Raw genomic sequence first — 23,286 nt, 5'->3', positions numbered from 1 at the left:
AATAGGAAATGTAGTTTTTCAATCCAATTGCATCCATTTGAATCTAACTGAATCCAATTGAATCTAATTAAATCCAAAAAAAGTATTTGCTATATTTTTTTTTTAAATATGCATTCGGATAGAAAAAAATTTTAATCTTTTTTTAATCCATTCTCGTTTGCTTATGCAGTTACAACTTTCTGATAACTGTACTGATAACTGTATTGATAACTGTACTGATAATTCTTTTTTTTTGATAACTGTAACGATAACGAAATTACATTTTTTTGGTAACGAATTTTACAGTTACTTTTATTGTTACTATGTACGATAAAAAGCGTTATGATTGGACATGATATGATTAGACATAAGCCACTCATAACGCTTAAGATTGAAAAGCCCGTCCGCTGTGATTGGTGATCATCGATTTTAAAAAAGTAACAAAAAGTTATTTTCTCAAGTAATGTTAACGAGTTACTTTTAAAAAGATAACTAGTAACGGTAATTTGTTACTTTTTCTATACGGTAAGGAGTTGTTTAAAGCAACTGTTACTTTTAAAAAGCAACTTCCCATTTCCTGGTTACATCATGAAAAATATGCTTAAAATTCTTTAACAAATAATGCAAATTAATTAATTGGCGTTGATGTAATTGATGACTATAAGTACTATCGTGACGTTTGAAATTTATGAGAATATTCTGCAATTCTTCCTAATGTTATGTTTAACCTTTCTATCAGATGAGAACATAGGTCATGCATCTGATTATCGCGTGCACATTTTTATTAAGTTTGAATATCTCTTTCTTAATAAGTTTGTAAGCAATATATTAGGTCATTTAAAAAGTATCCGCGGTTTTTTCATTCAAAAATTGAACAAAAAACCGCGGATACTTTTTAAATGACCTAATATATATACAACGTATTAAACTGGCAGATTTGATTAGTTTTGATGTCTTGGTCATTTTGATAAAAAATTTTTTTTTGTACATTTATATACCGTAATTGATTGAAAATTAACAAAGATATTTTAATAAAACTAGCCTATGAGTTTGCACTTTAAGCTTGAACAAATGTTTTCTGCAATTTTTTAAATGCTGAATATAATGTTGAGAATGATTACCTTGACTATATTATAATATAGACTATAATATAATACACTTAAGAAAATTCTGATTTGTTTTTTAACCAGATTATCAATAAGAGTAACCAGAATTTTTTTTCTATTGTTTCATCAGTTATATTAAAACAAAAATGACGAGAGACTAAAAATGATGATTTTGAAGATTTTCATGATGTTGCAACACTAGCAGCAAATTTTTTTCTAAATTTCGTTAATGCCTTGTATGTATAAATGTATTACTTTTTAGTTTTCAAAGGTATTTTGTTTTATTTTGATATAATTTTTTGTTTTTTTAGATATAGTAATTTGAAAATGGCTATATTGTATTTTATCAATTTCATATCGCTCAAAAACACTTATTTTCCACATAATGTAATGTTAAGATTGAATAATATGCATTTTGCATATATTATATGAAAAAAGAATTATTTTTAAATTGCTATATGAAAAATAGAACATCATATTAAAATGAAAAATGCAGTTTAAAGCTAAAAGTTAATACTTCTGTATGTCATTAACAAAATTTAGAGGAAAAATTGTCACTGCAGACAAAGTCCTGAAAACATTCAAAATTATTATTTATGTTTCTTTAAGGTAATTTTTTTACTATAAAACTATAAAACTATAATAATTAATTAATTTGCATATTATTTGTTGAAAAATTTTACATAATGTAAAAATTTAAAAAACGGATTCGTTTATCCGACAAAAATACATTAAAAAGTGTGAAAAACAATTTCATTATAGACTAGTGTAATTGAAAATATAATAATTAACGAATGTTTCTATTATATTTTTTCTTCTATTCTTTTCTCTTTCTCTTTTTTTTTTATATTTGTTATTTTTGTTACATAAATTTATGTAAAAAATAAGTTACTAAAATATTAATATTTTTTAATTTTATGTTTATTTATTAAATTTATTAATAAAAATTTTATATTCTTAAATTTATGTGACAAATAGAATTAAAGATGCATAATTCTATAAACTTTATTTTGTTGAAATAATTAATTTGGTTCTCATTATGGTTTAAAATTTTGAAGAAACGTTTTGTTGCATTTAATTATAGCCATTCATTATATTTGTTATATTTTGTAAGTATTTTTTAATTAAAGCCACACTTATAATTCTTTATGAAAAAAATGCAAATTTAATGCTTAATACTGTAAATTTATTCTGTAGATTTATTTATATAATTAAGAATAATCTGATCAGTTCGTATATTCTAAATTTAATTTTAAAATTAGAAATAAATATAAAAATATGTGCAAAAAACAGCATAAAAAGATCGTAATTAAAGTGTTGTGTAATTGTCATATAAAATCAGTCGATAAATTTGTCGGCAAAGATATTACTCAATTATAATGACTTTACAATGTGGCAATTTCGTCATACATATATGAAATATCAAACACAGGATATAGTCTCGCAATCAACGTGTTCATCCTGTGTTCACGAGAAATGTGAAAGATTCTTGTAATCAAGTTTAACAATGAAGAATGTATTTCATAAAAATACTTATACTCTGATTTCATAATAAATATTTTGTCACATCTTTGTGTGATAAATTCATTCATACCCAATACATTTCTCTAGAACTGACGCTAATTAAATAAGATTTAAAAAATATATTGGGTCATCTAAAAAGTATCCGCAGTTTTTTGTCACTAGATGGTGTTGACCATCAATATAATCCAATATAATCCAATATAACCCAATATAATCAAGAAACAAGTGAGTTTTATTTTTAATTATAAGAATATGTGACACAATAAATAAAATAAATAATAATTTCATTTCTAGAATTAAAATAATTAAGAAATTTTATAAATATCTTAAGATATTTGAAAAAAATATTTTATTCAGTAAACATTTTATAATTTGAAGTATTAAAATAGTATTAAAAAGTATTTGAAGTATTAAAAAGTATTATATGTATTAAACGTTTATAACTCACAAATTGTTCTATTTTCTTCAGTTTTTAATGCAATAAAAATATTCATTTTATTTTACATAGTAGACGTTTTTTATTTATAGATTTGCTATTTATGGTTGACATTTTTATAACTATTAGGTGTTGGAATTAATTCGTAGCGTTTTACAAGAGATGGCACAAGCAGTACACTATTTCGTTGTTACCTATAGTTCTGTATACATTGTAAACATCTATCATAGGACGTCATTTGCCGTACATAACCTTTCTTGAAATCATAAATAACAATACTGTATAATTCATTGAATATGTCAAAATTTGTGCCAGATAAAGTGTTTTTGCGGGGAGTTTTGCTTCATTACTTTAATATGAACAAAAGTGCAGCTGAAGCTCATCGTATTTTAGTGGATGTGTATAGTGAACATGCTCTGGCTGAGCAAACGTGTAGGAAGTGGTTTGCACGTTTTAAAGCTGGTGATTTCGACTTGGATGACAAGGAGCGACCTGGTCAGCCGAAAAAATTTGAAGATAACGATTTGCAGGCACTGCTCAATGAAAACTCATGTCAAACACTTAAAGAATTATCTACGTCATTGGAAGTTGACTTCTCAACAATAGGAAAACGTCTTAAAAGTTTGGGCATGATCCAGAAGGAAGGACATTGGGTCCCATATGAATTGAAACCAAGGGATTATTATAAGGGAGAGACGTTTTCTCACGTGCGAACTGCTGCTTCAACGGCAGAAAAGAAAAGGTTTTTTGCATCGGATTGTTACCGGTGACGAAAAGTGGATCCATTATGACAATCCAAAGCGCAGAAAGTCATGGGTTAAGCCCGGCGAACCATCAACATCAGTGGCAAAGCCCAATATCCATGGCTCAAAGCTCCTGCTCTGTATTTGGTGGGATCAGAAGGGTGTCATATACTACGAACTGCTAAAACCGCATGAAACCGTTACTGGAGATCTCTACCGACGGCAACTGATGCGCTTGAGCCGTGCATTGAAGCAAAAACGGTCGGAATACTTCGAAAGACACGATAAAGTCATCTTGCTGCACGACAATGCTCGCCCACACGTTGCAAAACCGGTAAAAACATACCTGGAAACACTTAAATGGGAAGTGCTACCGCACCCGCCGTATTCTCCTGATATTGCACCTAGCGACTACCACTTGTTTCGATCATTAGCTCATAGCTTGTGCGAGCAGAAGTTCACATCTTACGAAGATTGTACAAAATGGTTCGATTCCTGGATTTCATCTAAAGATGAACAGTTCTTCCGACGCGGTATTCATTCACTGCCCGAAAGATGGTCAAAAGTAGTAGAAAGTGATGGGAAGTACTTTCATTAATGTATTTTTTAATGCTCATGTGAAATAAATAACATTCTTTCATTAAAAAAACGCTACGAATTAATTCCAACACCTAATATATTTTTAATTCGCGACATTATCTTAATATTCACGAATATAAATTATCGTTTATGCATACGATTGCATTTTAATTATCATTAGTGTCTTTTTTTTTAAGAAGGAACATTTTTTTTAAAAACTACATATATTTCATGAAATGAACAATATTTTACATAATATTTATGTAAATATTGTTCATTTTAAAACATTCAGATTAAAACATTTTTTTATCGATAATATTCTGTATTAAAAATTTTATTGTAATTTTCAATTAAAATAATCAAAAAGAAAGGAAATAATTTGAGAAATTTTAAATAATATATATGATATACATATATAAATTAAATATTTAATTTCGATATATAATATGTATAATATACTTATGTATAATATACTATAGTATATATGTATAATATATTTAATATATATATAATATACTTATATACTAATATCGATGTATAATATTTAAATAAATATATATAATATACTTAAGTAAAGTTTCATCATAATTAAAGCTTTGTTGAACCTTCGACAACTCATCTTTCTTATGAATTTTATTGCATTTAGCATTAATATAATCAATTATTACACACTCTATTATTGTATTATTTTAATGTGATTTGTTAAAATTTCAGACATTTTTATGCTTCTGTAATTTTCTAAGACTTTTAGAATGAATCTCACTCTAAAGATTAAAATCTCACTTTTAAAGATTTAAACAAGTCTTTCTTAATTGGTTCAATTTTCATTCTTTAGGGTGATTCTAATCCAAAGAATTTAGCCTGATGCTTTAAATTATCTGAGTACGTACACAAATAATTGATCGTACACGTACTAAATATTAAATATTACAAAAATAATAATATATTTATATAACATTCAAAGTACAGCTTTATTCATTCATTCATTTATAAAGCCTGTTTTTTTAGTTGAATTTTTGTATTAATTCATCTTTTTTCTTTTTTTTCAAAAGGAAAGAAGAAAGATGAACTGATGCAAAAGTTCAACCAAAAAGGACAGACCTATAATCATAATCATAGTGGAATGATTCCACCATGATCGTAATAGTCATTTTTCTCGATCGAATTATTCTGTTGATAATTTCATTTGACTTAATCCAACTTGAAATTAATTAACTTAAAATTTAAATTTAATCGTGTTTATCTAGTCCATTTTTCAACAAATAATTTCAACAATAATTAATTAATCTCAATATTTTAGAAATTTATATACCTACTGGATATCAGAAAATGTAAACATTATAAGCTATTGATTAAATACAGTCTCATATATTGCTTATGTCGCTTATTAATTCAGGTTAGCTCTCTTTTTTTGATTAATTAAGGTTTTAAAAGTAGGTAGAGAGTTATATAACTGTACGTTTAATTAATTATATTTTCTGAAAATTTAGTAAGAATTATATAAAACAAAAATATGGAACTTAAGAAAGAAGCAGCACTCGATATAAATAAAGAGAAAGCAAAATTATTCAAGACAAAAATAAAGCAGCTTGCTGAATATAATGAGATAGTTTCGGCCGAGACTATCAATGCAATCGGAGATATTACGAAAGATATTACGAAAGATATGATCAAGGATGATGCACCAAGCAGCGACGAGTTCGATGAGGATCTACAAGAAGAATATCGAAATTTAAATAACATGCTCGATTTACCGAACGATACTTACTCTCTTACTAAAATTACAGCGGAATTACCATTGTGCGTCAAGTATGGTGTTCGTTCTGGTCTCATTCACTCAAACATGCCATATTTCTCACCACTATCTAGAGGTTATCAGGTAATCACAATCGCGATTAATTGATAATGCAAACTTTATTTTAGGAATGTTTCTTAACGTTTTTTTCATAGGAGAATTGTTTGCTTTCATCCATTTTTCAAGGAATTAGCGAATTGTTTATGTTGCATTCTATACATTTCTTTTTGATGTAATTAATTTGATAATTAAAAAAATTCCAATATTAAAATAATTATTTTTTAAATATAAATATTATTAAACATTGCCTTGCAGTTTCTCATTTCGCAGCTCTAATAATAGGGTGGCGCCATAGCGATTGCAGCTTTTGCCACGACCGGAATTCACAAATCTCGCCGTTGGAACGAAGCGATAATCGATCAAATCGTCGAGGATGGCGACACTTTTTATTGCGAGTCCTACAAAGACGTGAACACGGACGATCGCCGGACAATGACCATCCTCGACTTAAAAAGAACTCTTCTTCTTCAGAAAAAATTTAATGTGGAAGTTAAGATTGAGGATCCGGCATACGCTGGAAAGTTTCGTTCGCGCAATCCAATAGAGCTTCATCTGGCAAAAGCATTAGAATTATTTTTTGAGCGACACAATGCCGGAATCCTGACATCACCGGTGCTCAATATAGCGATCTGGAAGAATTCGAAGTATTACTATATATTTGATGGTCAGGCGCGACGAGAAAACGGCGATCCAGCAGCCGATAGAATCAGTGGATCAGCCAAACTGTTTCTAGTGAAAGACTTGATAGGATTACTGTTTATCATTCTTGAGAAGAGTAACGTGCAAAACGAGCCCTTCGTAATTTATCCTATATTCATCAGCAATGTCGAAATGATTTTACCAGAAGATGTCGAGGAGGCCGCGAAGATACTTGAGAAGCCACGAAGAAGACCGAGCGGTTATAAAATTTGTGAAAAATATAGAGCTATCGTACAAGGATCTTATCATCTAACGCATCCCGCCATCCCGGAAGCTCTGCGAGGTAAAGGACATCTGATTATAGCTATGGCAGCCTTGATATATTCTCGACTGATCAATGCCAATAAGTGGACGACCGCTTTAATCAATCTGATTTTTAATCAGGCCAATATTTATCTAATCGATCTGATCAGAGTTCTGGAGAAGAAACTCGACAACGAATTCGAGCTTCGCTTGGATGATTTAATGAGCGATATTATCCTCGGAGTATATTCCGCCAAAGTAAAGGTAAATGAGAATGTAATATCGAGTCAAACGCAGAAGAGTTCTATTGAAATTGGTATAAAAGAGTTCTTTGAGACGCAAGAACTCGGAATACTCGAAATCAAGAAAATCTTTTACGCGATCTGGAAGGATGGTGACTCGTATTACTTCTTCAATCCATTTGCTTGTGACGATGAGGGTTTCAGGATAGTTTATAGTGATAGAGAACGCACAATACATGATACTATGAAAGATGTTGCTTGCGTTACCATGAATAGCACCGTAAATGACGTGGTGGAGATAGTGCTGGAGAATATTGGCAATGAGGAAAGCGATCCTTTCCTAATACACGGAGTCAAGGTGCTTTATATCAAGACTGGAGTGACGCCAAGTGAGTCATTCGAAAGAGTGATTTATCGAGAGAGCGGTATAAACCGTAGGCCGCCCCCGGTACCAATGGATACGATAAAAGTTGATTTGATTGATGCGACACCACGTTTACGACCAGAGTCACAGAAATTTGATGTGTCTATTCAATATCCAGAGCTTATGCAGGATATAGATCAATACATGATGAGGGCTGATGAACCAAAAACTGTTATAATTCCTCAAGAAGTTAAAAAAATTAAGGAAATAGAAGAAGAAGAAGAAGAAGAAGAAGAAGAAGAGGAAAAAGAGGAAGAAGTAAAAGAAGAAGAAGTAAAAGAAGAAGAAGTAAAAGAAAAAGAAGAAGTAGAAGAAGAAGAAGTAAAAGAAGAAGAAGAAGAAGTAAAAGAAGAAGAAGAAGAAGAAGAAGAAGAAGAAGAGGAAGAGGAAAAAAAAGAAGTGATAGTTAGAGGATATAATCTAATGAACGATCACTGTCTTATTGTTCACGGTACCCAGTCATGTATGGGCTACCAGTATAATTGGCTATCACAAGGTAGACAAGGATTACTAATCGCTTTAACTGTGTTGGCATATAGAAAGTTAAAGGATCCGACGCGCTGGCGATCTATAGACGTAAATTATATTCTTAACGTAGGCAATAAGGCTTACGAACAAGTTATAACATGGATTCAACAAGGTCGACCGGAAATAAAAGAAATGAAAGAAAAAAAATTGAAAGAAGAAGAGGAAGAGGAAGAGGAAGAAGAGGAAGAAGAAGAGGCCGAAGAAGAAGAAGAAGAAGAAGAGGAGGAAGAAGAGGAAGAAGAAGAAGAAGAAGAAGCTGTTGTTCGAAAAGTAGCACGTATTCCGAGACATTTGGATATCTCTCTCTTACCTCCTACATTGAAACTAGCTGAGAATAACGTTTTTTTTAAAACAAGGATGAACGTCATTAATGGCGATGCGAATCCTTTGGCTAATCTCGCGGAGGCTCTCGAGCGTTACTTTGAACGATATTCCGAAATGATATTGGAAAACAATAGATTGATGTATGCCATTTGGAAGGAGGATGGAAAATTCTTCCTCTTTAATCCTTATGGTAGTGATCAAGAGGGATGGCGTGCTTGGCCATATGTAGCTAGCTTCAGTGTAACAGATCGTTTCAATGAGTTGATCAAACTGCTTTATGGCATCTTAGAATACAACAATCCGCGTTTCTCACTTCATTTCGTAGCTCTGGACGCTATAGAACCAGGAAAGTACAAGTCGCCTGTGGAAATCGTAATACCGGATGAGAAAACAGAAAAATTCCAAACAAAGTTTCTTCCAATTACTGATGATGATTTGTTAGAACTTGAAGAAAAGAAATTGGATGTTGAAGTGATAAAGGAACTTGTTGATAAAAAGGATGTAGTAGAGGAGGAAGAAGAAGAGGAAGAGGAAGAAGAAGAAGAGGAAGAGGAGGAGGAAGAGGAGGAGGAGGAAGAGGAAGAAGAAGAAGAGGAAGAAGAGGAAGAGGAAGAGGAAGAGGACAAAGAAAAAATGGAAGAAAAAGAATTAGATGAATTTCTCTTAGATGATCCTACATTATTCATCAAGGAATCCGTGCAGCCTGATGCACCTTATCGCCTAAACTTGGCTCTCTTGACTTCTACAGTGAAGATCCAAGATCCGACTGAAGAAGAGTTAAAAAGCTTACCCGAAGAGGTAATAATGGAAAAGATGAAGTATGATCATCCACCGCCATACGTGATGCCACCAAGGGGAACGCTTCGCATTTTGCTGAAAGCAAAATTAGCCAACAAGTCGATCCCATCTCTCGTATCGAGATTCTCGATCGATTCGAGATTGGAAATCAAGAAGGGTGATGTGGATCGTATGGACTCTACATTAGCCACGATCGTGCCGTTGCTTCGGGACACGAAACCTTCAAAGATGATTAAACTATCCCTTAGGAAGTATTTGTACTCGAGATTGCCGCCTATCCGCATGGTGCCTTTAAGAGCTATCGACGAGAGTTACATTCAGGACAAAGAAATTGATAAAGCAATTGACGAGAAATATCTTGAGCGAGAAAAGCTGAAGAAAAGGGAAAAAGATAAGACGCTAGAGAAATTACCGAGAGTGTCTTATATGAGACCAGAACTGATACCACGTGGACCGATAATTAAGACTCCCGTTTTAGTGATAAAGCATCTAACATATCCTGATGAGCGAAAGAGAGTGTTGAAAACTGAGGAAATAGCACCTACTGTCGAAAAGACCGATGTGGAAAAACTTCTATTCAAGTTAAAATTTCTGAAATTTCAACTTGATTTGTCTCTGCAGGTTAATTCATTTTTTAATAATTATAAAAATATAATAGAAGAATATATAATATTGAATATACATATATTTAATAAAAAAAAATAATAATATATATATTATTATTAATAAAAAGTGCAAGACGTGCCAAAACAAAACGTCGTAAATTTTTTTAATTTTTCAGGAGAAATAAAAACTTATTTTCTTAAAAATTATCACTTCAAAAATTCTAGAAAGAAATTGTTATATTAAAGAGCAATTAGTTTCTGCAAAAAAATTTTAATTAGATCTAATTAAAAAAAAATATTAAAGGTATTAAAATTTCAAAACATTGTAAGTCTAAATAAAAATTAATAATTAATCAAAATCTAACTAAATCTAGTCAAAATATTTAAATCCAAGTAAAGATACAAATTGTATAATGGACATACAATGTTTTAATTTAGTCGTTTTTCTCTGCTCTGCAGTAGCATTCTTCATAAAAAATATTAATATAAGATAGAACATATCAGTTATAACTTATTTATACAGTAAAATACAGTAATTTTATAATTTTGATACAATGTTTATCATGGCAAGCTTATATATTATTACATAAGTGTAAGAGACAAAAAAGATTGCAAAATTATATCACGTTCTTTTTTATTCTTTCTTTTTTATCATAGTAGATATTATTACTATTTGATTTTTACTTTTATGAAAATTTTCTTTAATCTAAACTTTCTTTCTATTTAGCCATTAGACAAGAATGATGTTAAAACAAAAAAGACGAAGAAGACGATAATTAATGCGAAATACTTCGATAAGAAAGTAGGTCTTTCGTGTTATCAGAAGTTATTGGTTTCAAAATATAATTTAAAAATTAGATAGTATTAGATATTTTAGAATTGATGCGTTACTAATAATGTGCAAAATATATCGCTTACTTGTTATTCTTATTCTTTTAGTCGCTTGTAAAAACACATAGGAACATATAAAGAAAAAAAGTATACCTGAAAAGCATATTTAGATAAAAATGGTTCCAAAATTATTATGTTTTTTTTTTTCATTTATATACATTGATAAAAAAGCTATTGATTAAAAATAATATTAATTAATTTGATTAAACGCAGCGGTCGTAGGCTGTTAAGCAAATATTTGTTAATTTAAACAAATAACATGTTTTAAATTACAAGATTTTATTGACACACTCACGTATATTTAATCTAAATATACAAATACTTGAACTAAATAATCATTACGAACTAAATGCAGTCAAGTTAACTTTTTCTTACTGTAGACATTATTACTATTTGTTTTACTTTTATAGAAATTTTTTTGATATAAATTTCTTTTTCATTCAGCCATTGGTAAAAAAAAATGATGATAAAATAAAAGAGAAAAAGAAAATGATGATTAAAGAGAAATACATTAATAAAAAAATAAATCTTTCATCATTAGAAATTATTGGTCTTAAAGTATAATTTCATATTAGATATTTTAGAATTGCTGCGTTACAAAATAGATATATCGCTTACTAATTACAATACTTAACTAAAAAATTATCACTTTTTAGTTGTTTGTAAAAAAAGAATAGGAACATTAAGAAAGGAAAAACATATATACATACTAATACGTAAAAATACGTAGACATAAAAATTATCCGTTCTTCTTCATTTGGATAGATAACTATCACTACTTACTTTTTTTTATTTTTACGGAAGCTTTTTTTAATTTAAATTTCTTTTCAGCCATTAAACAAGATAAATGGTAATAAGGCGAAAAAGAGGAAGAAAATGATAATTAAAGCAGAATGCTTCGATAAGAAAATAGACCTTCCGTCATCGAAAATTATTAGTTTCAAAGTAATTTTGTAATATAGATTTAGATATTTTAGAATTGTTGCATACTAATAATATACAAACTATATGACACATTACAATAATAACATAACTAAAAAATTGTCATTTTTTAAAATTTCTTATAAAAAGAGAATAAAAAGAGAAAAAAGCATACTTTGAAAAAACACTTTTATTCTCTTATAATCAATTGTTTATGAAAATTGTATTTCAAAATTAATATTACAAAGTTTTAATAATTTAAAATATTTAAAAATTATTTTTTCAAAATCTTTATTTTTGAGTTATATTGTTGAAACAATGCAATATTATTTAATGTTATATGTACATCATATAGTTCAGAGTTTTATAAACTAATTTATATCTGTCATCATTTTCCTCAATTTTTATATAATTTATTTGATAAGATTATTTAGCATGCAATTAATCTGCATATTATTTAAAGGTCGTGGATGAAGATACAGAGATAATACAAGGCAACCAGAGTTTATTGAATCGTACAAAAATAGAATCTTCTCACTTCAAACCTTGCTTTATTTCGGCTATATTATGCATTTTGGCTAAAGACATGCTAAATGCAGATCGCTTTTGCGACAATATTCTAGATTATTTGATCTTTTCCACCAATAACATCAATCAACAAATCGGCAAACTGCGATACAATGGATATAGAACATTTGATAAAATAATCCTTCAGGATACAAGTTTCAACATTATTCTGAAAGAAATCATTTATGCTAATTCTCCGCCCGACGAGCTTGACGCGGTAATCAGTAAATTTTTAGGAAACAATCAAACTGGTATATTGGTGTTAGCAAATTGCGCCTATGCATTTTGGATAACGGACGATAAATACTATCTCTTTGATCCTTATCCTTGCGACGAGAAAGGAAAGGCCAATGAGAAAGGCTATTGCTGTCTCATGAGATTTCGTAATCTAAAGTCCATGCTCGACAGAATTAAAGAAAATGCTGGTGAAACTGCAAGAAAACCTTTTCGTATCTATAGCATATCAATCACTTACGCAGAAATGAAAAAACGGAAACGAAGAAAAGATATCAAGCGTCGCTCAAAATTAGAAGAGGTGACGAAAGAGTTGATTTCTAGCGAAGAAAAACAGGATGTCAAGTTGGAAGTGTCTCTGATCGAGTTAGCCGAGTGGGTTACTGCGGGTCCAGAACTGGATCCGCATTGTGACGTCGCGATAGGCGGTTTTACACCGATGCGGCATTACGAGGCCTCGATGCTCGAGGAAGTTGTTTTGGAGAATGACATTACGACGCCTATATTAGCACCGTTCGAGCTATTTCTAGATGATAAGAAAATGGCAAAGGTGAGAACGATACCATCCGAGAGAATATTTCATAACGACTCGTCCATCCAGATCCCAATCGATCTTTGTATCATGGCGTGGTCGTTGATTCACGATCCAACCTCTTGGTCGGAACGCACTATTGATGGTTTAATCGAGGCTGCCATCGATTACGCCTACGACAGCGTGTTGGCTAATGAGGACACTTCCGTGAGTGATATGACCGACGCAGTATTACCAGAATTCGAAATAGCAAATTACATGTTTCGGGCAGTATTTACGCCGCTACACTATGGGTTCTTATACGCCACGGAGGGATGGAATCTCTCAATGACCCTGGAGAAAATATTCGAAACAGCGATCTACACTGGCGCGATCATTGTCTGCCATTTCGCTCACATAGGTGTCATGAAATGCGGTAAGAATTACTTTGCCTGGTGGACAGTCACGGGGACGAAAAACCTGAGAATAATCGCGACCAGCAGTTTTGACGAGTTTCTTAAGCTGATCGTTAAAGTGATCAACATGCCGCAGACGATTAAATTTACCGTAAGAACGATTACCATATCCCACGCTCTGAAAATGGCACCAGATTTCAGCGATGTCAAAGGTCTTCATGAGCCGAGAGTAACGACGGCGTCTCTACCAGAGATTTATCGGAAAGAGTTTCGGGATTCTTACGACGTCAAAGCGATCTTCAAACCAATCGACTTCGCACCGAAACCGATCTTCATACTTGGAACGGTAGCTCTTCGCAATCGCGACAGTCTACTGGAGCCACGGATGAAACGTTGCTATTTCGTCGGATTACTGGCTGTTGTGATAAAGAGAGATATCGTTCAGTCCCCACTTCCTGGTATGATCGATAGAATTCTCGAAGTGGCGGAAAATTTATACAGAGGATTTCCTGCTGAATCAAAATTTCATGCGGAGCATATCTTGCGAAATGTTCCGCTGATGAACAGGTTCTTTGATCTTCGTGATTGCGCGTTACCCTTAGTTGTGTTGACGACGAATTCTCACAATGGCAGAAACGATTTTTACGTACAAGTGAGCGTCGAAAACAAGAAAGAAAATTATCCTTCCTCTGTTTTCTTATCTTTTTTTTTTGTAAAAATGGAATAATACTTCTATTTTACTTTATATAATCTTACCTAGCATAATAATTCATTTTTTAAATGTACTTATCATTTTATGTCAATTTATTTTACTATAATTATATTATTTAATATATTCTGTCTCGTACAGCTCTATTTATTCAAAAAATTAAATTAAAAAACAATTTTTATTTATTTTTATACATATTTATATTTATTAATTATTATAATCTGTTTAAAACTAAAAAATCCTGTCTTTTTAATAAATTCAGTAAATATAGATTTTGAATCAGTGTAAAAAAATACTATAAAAAACATCTTATTAAATCAATGTAATATAAGAAAAATGAAATGTTAGTTAGTGTAATTAGTTTAAAAATAATTTAGATTGTATTTAAAATTTATTGAAGCTAGAATTCTAGTTCTTAATACATAATTTTATTTTATATATAAACATTACTTACATTATATCAATGGTTTTAGGTGAAACGCCATCTAAAATATTATTTTAAGATGCACACGAGTGGTATACTGCACTTTACAAATTGCTGCTACGGCTTTTGGTACTCGAGAGCGACCAACTGCTATTATTATTTGGATCCCTATCAATGTGATACGAATGGCAGAAAGATTTGTGCCAACGGCAACGCCTGTCTCTGCATCTTCTCCTCCGTACATCAAATGGTGAAACACATGTGCCTCAATCAGTACGAAGGCACGACTGGATTCTTCCTCCACAGAATTCATGTAAATTCCATCAATGCGCCGCCGTTTGAGAAGTTTCAGGAAGATCCAATGTGGCTCTATTTGGACTATCACTGGAACTTCACGCATTCAATTATGAGATCGCGTAAGAAAGCAAAGTACGGCGATAAGTCAAAGATCAATCGGCAATTTTGGAACAACTATGCGATCGAGGTGATCGGTCTAATTTATTCCATCTGGGGCACGATCGGCGCTTATGATTGTCGGTTCGGTGAACGAGCCGGAAAAAATTGCGTCGCTATATGCGTAGCTATCTTGGCTATGCGAAATCTTTGTCATCCTTCGCGATGGAGTCCGGCCATCCTGGACTCGGCCGTTATTTGCGGAGATGCTTACTACACGGAAAGTTTGAAGAATTTAATGCACTGCTCGAAGTCTGATAACAGGTTTGGCTTGCAAACTTCCTTCAAGATATTTCCACACTCATGGACCGTTGATTTCGGTACCAGTGTGTGCGGGATTCTGTATGGCGAACAGAATAGCTTAACATTAACCGACGCGCTGAACTTCGCCTTTGAAGAGGCGCGTAATGTTATCATCGAGTGCAATAGGATCGCCTTGGCAGCTTTGGCGGCTAAAGACGCTTATTATATTGCCGATCCTTGCTGGATTGGTCCGCCATTATTTTCGAGAAATCGTGGCGCGATCTATGTTCTACGTTGCAAAAATATGAACGTTCTAATATACGCGATCACAAAGATGTTTAACACCAATCAGAGACTTAACGTATACGTCACGCCGTTAAACCTCGCGTTCGACCGAGAAGACTTTGAAACGGATCTATGTACCACGAGAAGAAAGATCCTGCCGATATCTGTACAAAAAGTTCCTGGAAAAATCGACCCCGCCATACCTATTCCGGGAGCGGTCATAGTACCTGATGAGGATTCTTACTTACACATAGTAAAAAATATTTTGTATTTGTTAAGCGGTCAAGCTGGATTTCAATGTTGAAAACAATTCGTGTGAATTTATATCACAATTGTAATCTTGTAAGCCTGAGCGCCGAAATTATTTTCAATTTTGAAACGCAATTAGAATTAGAGTAGTAATATCACAAATTAAATTGACAAGCAAGAAAATAATTTCGGCGCGTAATTTACAGGATTGAAATTGTGATATATAATTTCACACAAATTGTTTTAACATTAAGCTCCAGTTTGACCAATTAGCCCTTATTCTTAATTGTTTGTGTTTTTCATATCGCGGTCTTTAAAATAATATTTTAACATTGTTTTGCAGGTAATTTACGTTATTCAACCTGATTCACTCAAGTTCTTATTAAAATTTTGTATTAAATTTTTGACATATCCAAGTGTTAATTTAAGCTTTAAGTGAAGTGGGCAGGTGAAGTAATCGCAGCACTTCAAATATAGTTTTGTTTAAAACTTTATTTTAAAAAAGAAAAATAGAAAATGTTAGAAAAAAAATTATTGGCTAAAATTTAGGCTAGAAGTCTTAAAGTTCATTATTTTTACCTGTATCTCCTAAGGATATAACTAATGCAAATTTTTTTTAACATAATATAATAGGAAATATAACTACAAAATTAAAATTATTTTTGGAGTGTTTTGAACACTCCACCTACTAACTTATATATTTTAAATCATTTATCTATTTAAATACTATAATTTTTTTATGTTATGTAAATATTTTATATTAAATTAATATTTAATATCTCTTAGTGTCAAAATAATGTAATTTATAAGTAAATGAACAAATAACATAAAAGTAATGTATTTAAAGTTCTAACAGAAATGATTAAAATATACATATTAATTTAATCTATTTATCATAAATGTCAATTTTACTGAAAAATATGCTTCTATAATTTGTTTATAAATTGCGTTAGTATTACATTTTTGTATAAATTTTTTTATATAATATTTACTTTCTAATAGTTACTTCTCTTTATATTCATGTTGCAATAAATTAATACAAAAATTTGAGTGGACACGTGAAATGTGTTAAGTTTTAATATAAATTTTTCAACTGTGCAGTATGGTCAGCGCCTTGCCGAGGGTATTGCCAGAGATTCGCAGCTGGAAAGTTTACAACTTTGCCGTGCGGAATGTGTATTGAATCCCGAAAATGCGAACAATGCGCTCGTGAGCACCAAGTGGCGTATAAATCTCGGTCAAGCACGTTCCCGGAAAAGACCTAAGCTACCCTTGGATTCTGTCGAGATAAAGGATGATTTATTAGAATCTGATTCTTTGACAGATCCGTATAAGATGCAAATTTCCATCACAGATTTGATTACCGCAAGTAGTCGTTATCCAAGACCAATAGACTTTACCAGTAACGAGCCTCCACCTAGAATAGAATTGCTCGAAAAAATCAGCGAACGTGGTTTCATCAGGGAGCAAGGTCGTGTAGATTTCGACAAGAGCGTCGCGGAAATGTCTCAGAAAAGTTATGCTAGTTATCAACATCGTCTACCCAAAAAATAAAAAAAAAACCAATCGAAACTGAGATTTTGAATCTATAGCGAAATAGGAATATAACAACCGATACAGAATGAGAATAATCAAGAGCGACATGGAATTTTACGAATAAAAAATTCATTAAAAGCATAAATAGAAGTTAAACGTTTTTCTTCGAAATTCTACCGTAAAGACAGCGGAGGAAAAAGTAAGATTGATTATTCTGACCTCATACATATCAATATTATGCAAAATCGATTTATTTAAAAATCTACTAAGAACTTTGTTATTTTATCTCTTGGAAAACTACGACTTAAATTAAAAATAATAACTGAGTAAATAGAGAACAGATATTTTTCCATCAATTATAAAATCATTATCTTTTTATATACATGTAAAAATCACGCATAAATTACACCTGACTTGTAGGAATGATATATAATATATGTACCATGTGACACGCAACTTTATACGAGTATATATATAAAATTAATAATTAATTAAAGTATGTAGATTATTAAACAATTGTTAACGGTATAAAAATTTATTTATGACCAAGTAACAAATTCCCACACAATCAAGGACGATAAGTTTATCACAATTATCTTCATTAATTTATATTTTATTGTTGTTTATGCAATATGCTACCTTTTTATTTCTAAACCTCATTTTTAAATCTCATTAATTTCTAAATTACTTTGGACAAAAAGGATATTGATGAATATAATTGAAAAAAATTGAATACATTTATCATATCTTTTTTTTAAAATAAAACAACTACTTAAAGTTAAAAAAAATTACATTCACACAAAAATTGATAAAGAAGATAAAGAAAGTTTACTTTTATAAAGAAACTTTAGATTTATGAAACATGTATAATATAATAATAAAAGGAAGTATAAAGATAAATGCAGGATTAGTAGATTTCATATAATTTATTCACATATATTTTGTTTACATCTATTTATTAAAATAAATGCGTAAAAAAATTAACTAAAAAGTTGTTAGTGTCGGACGGCGAAAAATGTTTAAATTAACATAATCATAGGTTTGTACCTACAATATAATCGAACTAATCAAACGAAATTTATAATTAACTTATGCCTAAATTTATATTGCTGTTGTTAATTTAAATAAATGATTAGTTTAATATAATATATTAAGCCTAGATTCTTGCAAAAAGTGTAGTATTATATACTTACAAATTACATACTCAAAAATAACGCAAGACGTATTGTAATACAAACACATTATATAATTATATAATAAGCAAAAATTTTATTCAATAAAGGAAATGATGCGGTTTAAGTATATAATTTTTAAGCACATTAAACTTTACAATATATAAAAAAAAGAGGACTTCGCTTAAAAGTTCCTGCAGCTTATTCGTTTGATGATGAATATCTTCCTACATTAATTTCTTTTTTTTTTAATGTAGTTAATATTTTTATAGTAAAACACAACCAACTGTTTTCCTTCGATTTTTATAAATTTTAAATATGTTAAAATATAGACAAAAATAAAAGATGTATATTTTTTTATAAGTATTGTTTCGCATTGAGATGGTGAAATTCTCTCTTGAAAATATCGGTTTTTTTCTTTCTGAGCGAATATTATCTGAGAAATTGTCAAAAATATTAAAAACTGTTTTGGTTAAAAATTGAATAATTTCAAGAGTAGATACTTTATAATAATAATTAAATAATTTAAACAGTTTTTTATTTTTTTACAATTAAAATATTATTTTTAAAACCTTTTTATTATTATTATAAAGTATTCTTGAAACCATTCAACTTTCATTCAAAACATTTTTTATATCTTTGCCGGTTTAGAGGATATTCATTCAGAAAGAAAAATTTCTTGAAAGAAAAATTTTATTCCTTAAGGCGCAAAAAAGCACTTATAAAAAAATACGTGTATCTTTCGTCTATTTTTAATATTATATATTTAAAGCTTATTAAAATGGGAGGGGAATATTTGATTATATTCCTTTGTTAGGACTTTATTTTAATTTTCTATACTTTAAGTAATTAAATCGTTCAAGTGATTTTTAAACGTATTTATAACTTGTACGTGATATAATATGTTATTACGCTTATACATCATTTAAGCGGACAATAACAACATTAACGATAATATTTAAGTACGTTTAGCATGACGATTAGCGTATCGTTGAGATAATCATATACGCTAAACAAAAAATTTTAGGAAGAGATATATTCTTATAAAGAATTTTTTTTCTCAAAAACAAATTATCAGAGCAAATTATTAAAATTATTAAACAAATTAATATAGCTAATTCTTCATATAACAAAATTCCAACAACAGAAAAATTTCAAGTAAATTTCAAGTGTTTAGCTAAGAATTCAGGAGTAAAATGATTAGACGGCTAAGATCATACCTTCCATGAAATTTTCATTAATGGAAATAGAAATGCAAATTACGAAAGAATAACATAGCAATGAATAATGTCATTTGCATATAACTTTTTGTGACATGTTATAAATTTGTATATAATTGCACGGAGCAACATTATTATAATTTCCGGTCGTTCTAGTTAGTAAGATCTTGCTCCCGAATTCGATAATGACCAGTTGCGTAGACGCAATGTTCAATGATAAATCAAAGCACCGAGGTGTCATAAAGTTATTCACCGTACAATAAATTATCACACGTACGGAGACATGTAATCGTGGGTTTGATTAATGAAGAACGCCGTGTCTATTTTCATATATGTGAATGCGTCAATAACGATCGTGATAATTACAATAAAAAAATCAATAACGAATAATGTCTTGATATATTCCTCGCATTTCAAATTATCTATCTATTTTATTTTCGTTTTTTCTATTTATCGAAACATCATCAATTTTTTTAAAATATTTAAAGTCATCTTAAAACGTGAAAGGAGGAACACACAATCGTTTTAATTGCTTTTGTGGAAATGCAGTTATTTATCCGCTGTCTCTTCGGTTTCTGGTTTCGTGTACAAGATTTCAGCATATTCCGTTTTGTCCTCATTAATTCGGCGAGGTGTGACACCTTGTTGTTGTTGCGTAAGATCCAATTCTGCGTATACTATTCCACCTTCGCCTGTCGAAGGATTCGTTCTGCCTTCCTGCACGGCCGGCTCAACGGTCTGAAGCTACATCATGATTTTTCAGGTAAAAAATATGATAAAATATGATAAAATATGATAAAAAATATATAGACAATCATAAAAGAAGCAAGAATCTTAATATGGTATATTTACATTTAAATAGATATCATTTTATAAACAAAATAGATCCAGTCAAAAATAATTTTTACATATTCATGCAGAAAATATGACGACTAAATATTATATTTACATAAAGATATAATTTATGATGTTTTAGCTGTATAGTGATGGACAGAATGATTCCAATACTTTTTCTTTCGATAAATTTCGGAATGCAGCCCGCTCACCGAACGATTGGTTCTTATTTTATTGGAACTAATCATGGTGGACGTATAAAAGGTGTGCTCGTTTCAGAAACGAATTTTGTATTGTTCTGCGCGGTCATTTTAAACATTTACATCGCAGTAACTTTGAAGTGATATATTGCGGATATGAGTACGTGTCAAGTAAAAACGTGTACAAATATTTTCCTTTTAGAAAAAAAAGGTGCAGAAATTAACATTTTTTTCGATTTCCAAAGGAAAGAACTCAACATAATGTCGTAATGACATAATGACATAACCAACTTCAAATAACGGCGGCTTCTGGATATCGCTTTTCTTATATTCAAAATACGCAAGAGCATACTTCCATCATGGATCTAATCACGTTTATGTTCAACCGCTCTACAAGCAAAGATATTAAGTTACGAAATCCATCGGAAAAAATATTGCAACCATTCTGTCCATCACTGTACAGCTAAAATGTTCAAAATTTGTATTTTTATAAATATAATGTTTCGTTATTTTAATTTTTTTGGTTGAGTGTAAAGAAGTTATTTATTACAGGATCTATTTAATTTTTCTATGAAATTCTGTTTACCACTATACAATATCAGCTAAAAACATTAGCTAAAAAATTTATTTTTTTTTTATTTTATTTTATTTGCGTATCAAATAAATAAATTATAATTGAGAGTGAAAAACAGATAATATAATAATAGAATTAAAATGCTTATAAGTAAAATGATGAAGCATAAGCAAAACTGCTACAACATCTTACATCCAGAAGTGTATTTTTGCATACTGCAAAAAATAATAAAATATTTTTGCGTTATTATCACAAAAATATTAAGTTTTTTATTAACTTAAGTTTTTCATTAAGTTTTTTATTAACTTAAAAATAATTTATAAAGTTTTTTATTAATCTAAGTTTTTCATTAAGTTTTTTATTAACTTTTTATTAACTAAAAATAATGTATAAAGTTTTTATATTTTTGGTCATGTTTTCAGATTGTACAGGTAAGGATGTGAGATATTTAGATTCATAATTTATAGAATTCATAATACAGAATATCAGGCACATATTATCTCCTTTCCAATTCAATTATTCAGTATTATTTTGTTCGATTAGATTTAGGCATTCCTCGAATAATGTAAAGGAGAAAAAAGAGGCCGATTTCTGTCCAAAAAGAAAGTAAACGGAACAGTGTTTTTAATAATTTTATCATATTCAGGACGTTAAAATCTACAAAAAAACACTATTTCGTTTATTTACATCTTTTTGGGCAAAAATCTGTCCTTTTTAGGGGGATATTAAAAAAGACTAACTTTTGCCCAAAAGAATATAAGTAAAAGAAATAGTGTCTTTTGTCGATTTTAACCTCTTGAATACGATAATATTAATAAAAAGTTTGAATTCGATAGGGAACACTTTGAAAATTAAGCATAAACATGACATATCAAAAAGATACTATTTCTTTTATTTGTATTATTTGTATTATTCTTCGCAAAAGTCGGTGCTTTTTTAATCCTCCCAAAAAGGCAGATTTTTGCCCAAAAAGATGTAAAAGAAATAGTGTTTTTTGTAGATTTTAACTTCCTGAATATGATAAAATTATTAAAAAGTTCGTGATATGTGAGGAACATCTTGAACAGTAAACAAGAATATTGAAATTTCTTGAAATATGTCATGTTTATATTTAATTTTCAGGTATTCTCTATCGATCCCAAACTTTTATTAACATTATCGTATTCAGAAGGTCAAAATCTATTAAAAAACGCTATTCCTTTCACTTATACCTTTTTGATAGAAATCAACTTCTTTTTAACATTCTCCTTTATTCAAAATTTACAAAAAAATTTAATGTAATTACTCATAATTCAATTTTCAATATATTTAATATTGTTATTAAGTCAAAGATTTTACGATGCAGAAGTTTGTCTTGTTTTATTACGGCATTGATTAATCATTACTTTTTAATTTTCTGTCAACAGAAGTATCACAAAAACATCAAATTTATTTACAAAAATGAAATAATAATGACACAAAAAGAATAATAAATTATGAGTAAGTCATCCACGTAAAAGACAACAATTACTTTCTCGTCGTCGATGGTAACGACAGTTTTCATGGTGTCTGTATCGGCGCCGGACACTTTATCTTTGTTCCTTCCAAAGAATCGGGAGAGATTGATTCTCGGTTTCCGTTGTCCTTGGGATGATGCTCCGTCCACTTCTGATCGGGAATATCTGCCAGCGCTCTCTGTGTCACTTCTATGTACATATATATATGTATAATGAAGAGAGAATTAAGTAAGTTTTTTCTGATACGACACTTATCTCGTTGATAT

General features: G+C 30.1%; 3 protein-coding genes and 1 long non-coding RNA gene across 5 annotated transcripts in view; 3 read left to right on the top strand and 1 right to left on the bottom strand.

Annotated features, from left to right (window-relative positions):
- The first annotated feature begins 5,884 nt into the window (after window positions 1-5,884).
- On the top strand, window positions 5,885-10,185 carry LOC147910872 (uncharacterized). The gene has a single exon (XM_087412368.1). The coding sequence runs from the start codon at window positions 6,655-6,657 to the stop codon at window positions 10,183-10,185; it is 3,531 nt and encodes a 1,176-aa protein (XP_087268494.1). The 5' UTR covers window positions 5,885-6,654.
- Window positions 10,186-10,613: 428 nt separating this feature from the next.
- On the top strand, window positions 10,614-17,560 carry LOC105151764 (uncharacterized). Its single transcript, XM_011065660.2, has 3 exons — window positions 10,614-14,277; window positions 14,808-15,992; window positions 17,090-17,560. Exons 1-3 carry the CDS (start codon window positions 12,484-12,486, stop codon window positions 17,540-17,542), a joined length of 3,432 nt encoding a protein of 1,143 aa, XP_011063962.2. The 5' UTR covers window positions 10,614-12,483; the 3' UTR covers window positions 17,543-17,560.
- An 871-nt stretch (window positions 17,561-18,431) lies between these two features.
- Fas3 (fasciclin 3) overlaps window positions 18,432-23,286 on the bottom strand; it is a 395,855-nt gene continuing 391,000 nt past the window's right edge. For both annotated transcript variants that reach the window (XM_011065652.2, XM_087405584.1), the window contains 2 exons: window positions 23,035-23,209; window positions 18,432-20,660 (listed from right to left, as the gene is read on the bottom strand). In XM_011065652.2, coding sequence (XP_011063954.2) covers window positions 20,466-20,660; window positions 23,035-23,209 — 370 coding nt within the window. In that variant the 3' untranslated portion in view covers window positions 18,432-20,465. The remainder of the gene's footprint in view (window positions 20,661-23,034; window positions 23,210-23,286) is intronic.
- LOC147910871 (uncharacterized) lies at window positions 20,669-21,782 on the top strand. The gene is made up of 2 exons (XR_015544885.1): window positions 20,669-21,110; window positions 21,196-21,782. It is a non-coding gene; the product is annotated as an uncharacterized LOC147910871 (long non-coding RNA).

Source organism: Acromyrmex echinatior, chromosome 1 (assembly GCF_024713525.1).
Source record: "Acromyrmex echinatior isolate Ae372 chromosome 1, ASM2471352v2, whole genome shotgun sequence".
Lineage (NCBI taxonomy): Eukaryota > Metazoa > Arthropoda > Insecta > Hymenoptera > Formicidae > Acromyrmex > Acromyrmex echinatior.
This window is presented reverse-complemented; position numbering and strand designations above follow the sequence as displayed.

What these genes read in the sequence shown, in the direction of transcription:
- LOC147910872 (XM_087412368.1), top strand. Translation starts at nt 6,655, where the DNA reads ATGACCATCCTCGACTTAAAAAGAACTCTTCTTCTTCAGAAAAAATTT.
- LOC105151764 (XM_011065660.2), top strand. Translation starts at nt 12,484, where the DNA reads ATGCTAAATGCAGATCGCTTTTGCGACAATATTCTAGATTATTTGATC. An exon ending in GAAACGATTTTTACGTACAA is followed by an intron (nt 14,278 to 14,807) that starts GTGAGCGTCGAA and finishes CAATGGTTTTAG; the next exon opens with GTGAAACGCCATCTAAAATA. An exon ending in AGGATTCTTACTTACACATA is followed by an intron (nt 15,993 to 17,089) that starts GTAAAAAATATT and finishes TCAACTGTGCAG; the next exon opens with TATGGTCAGCGCCTTGCCGA.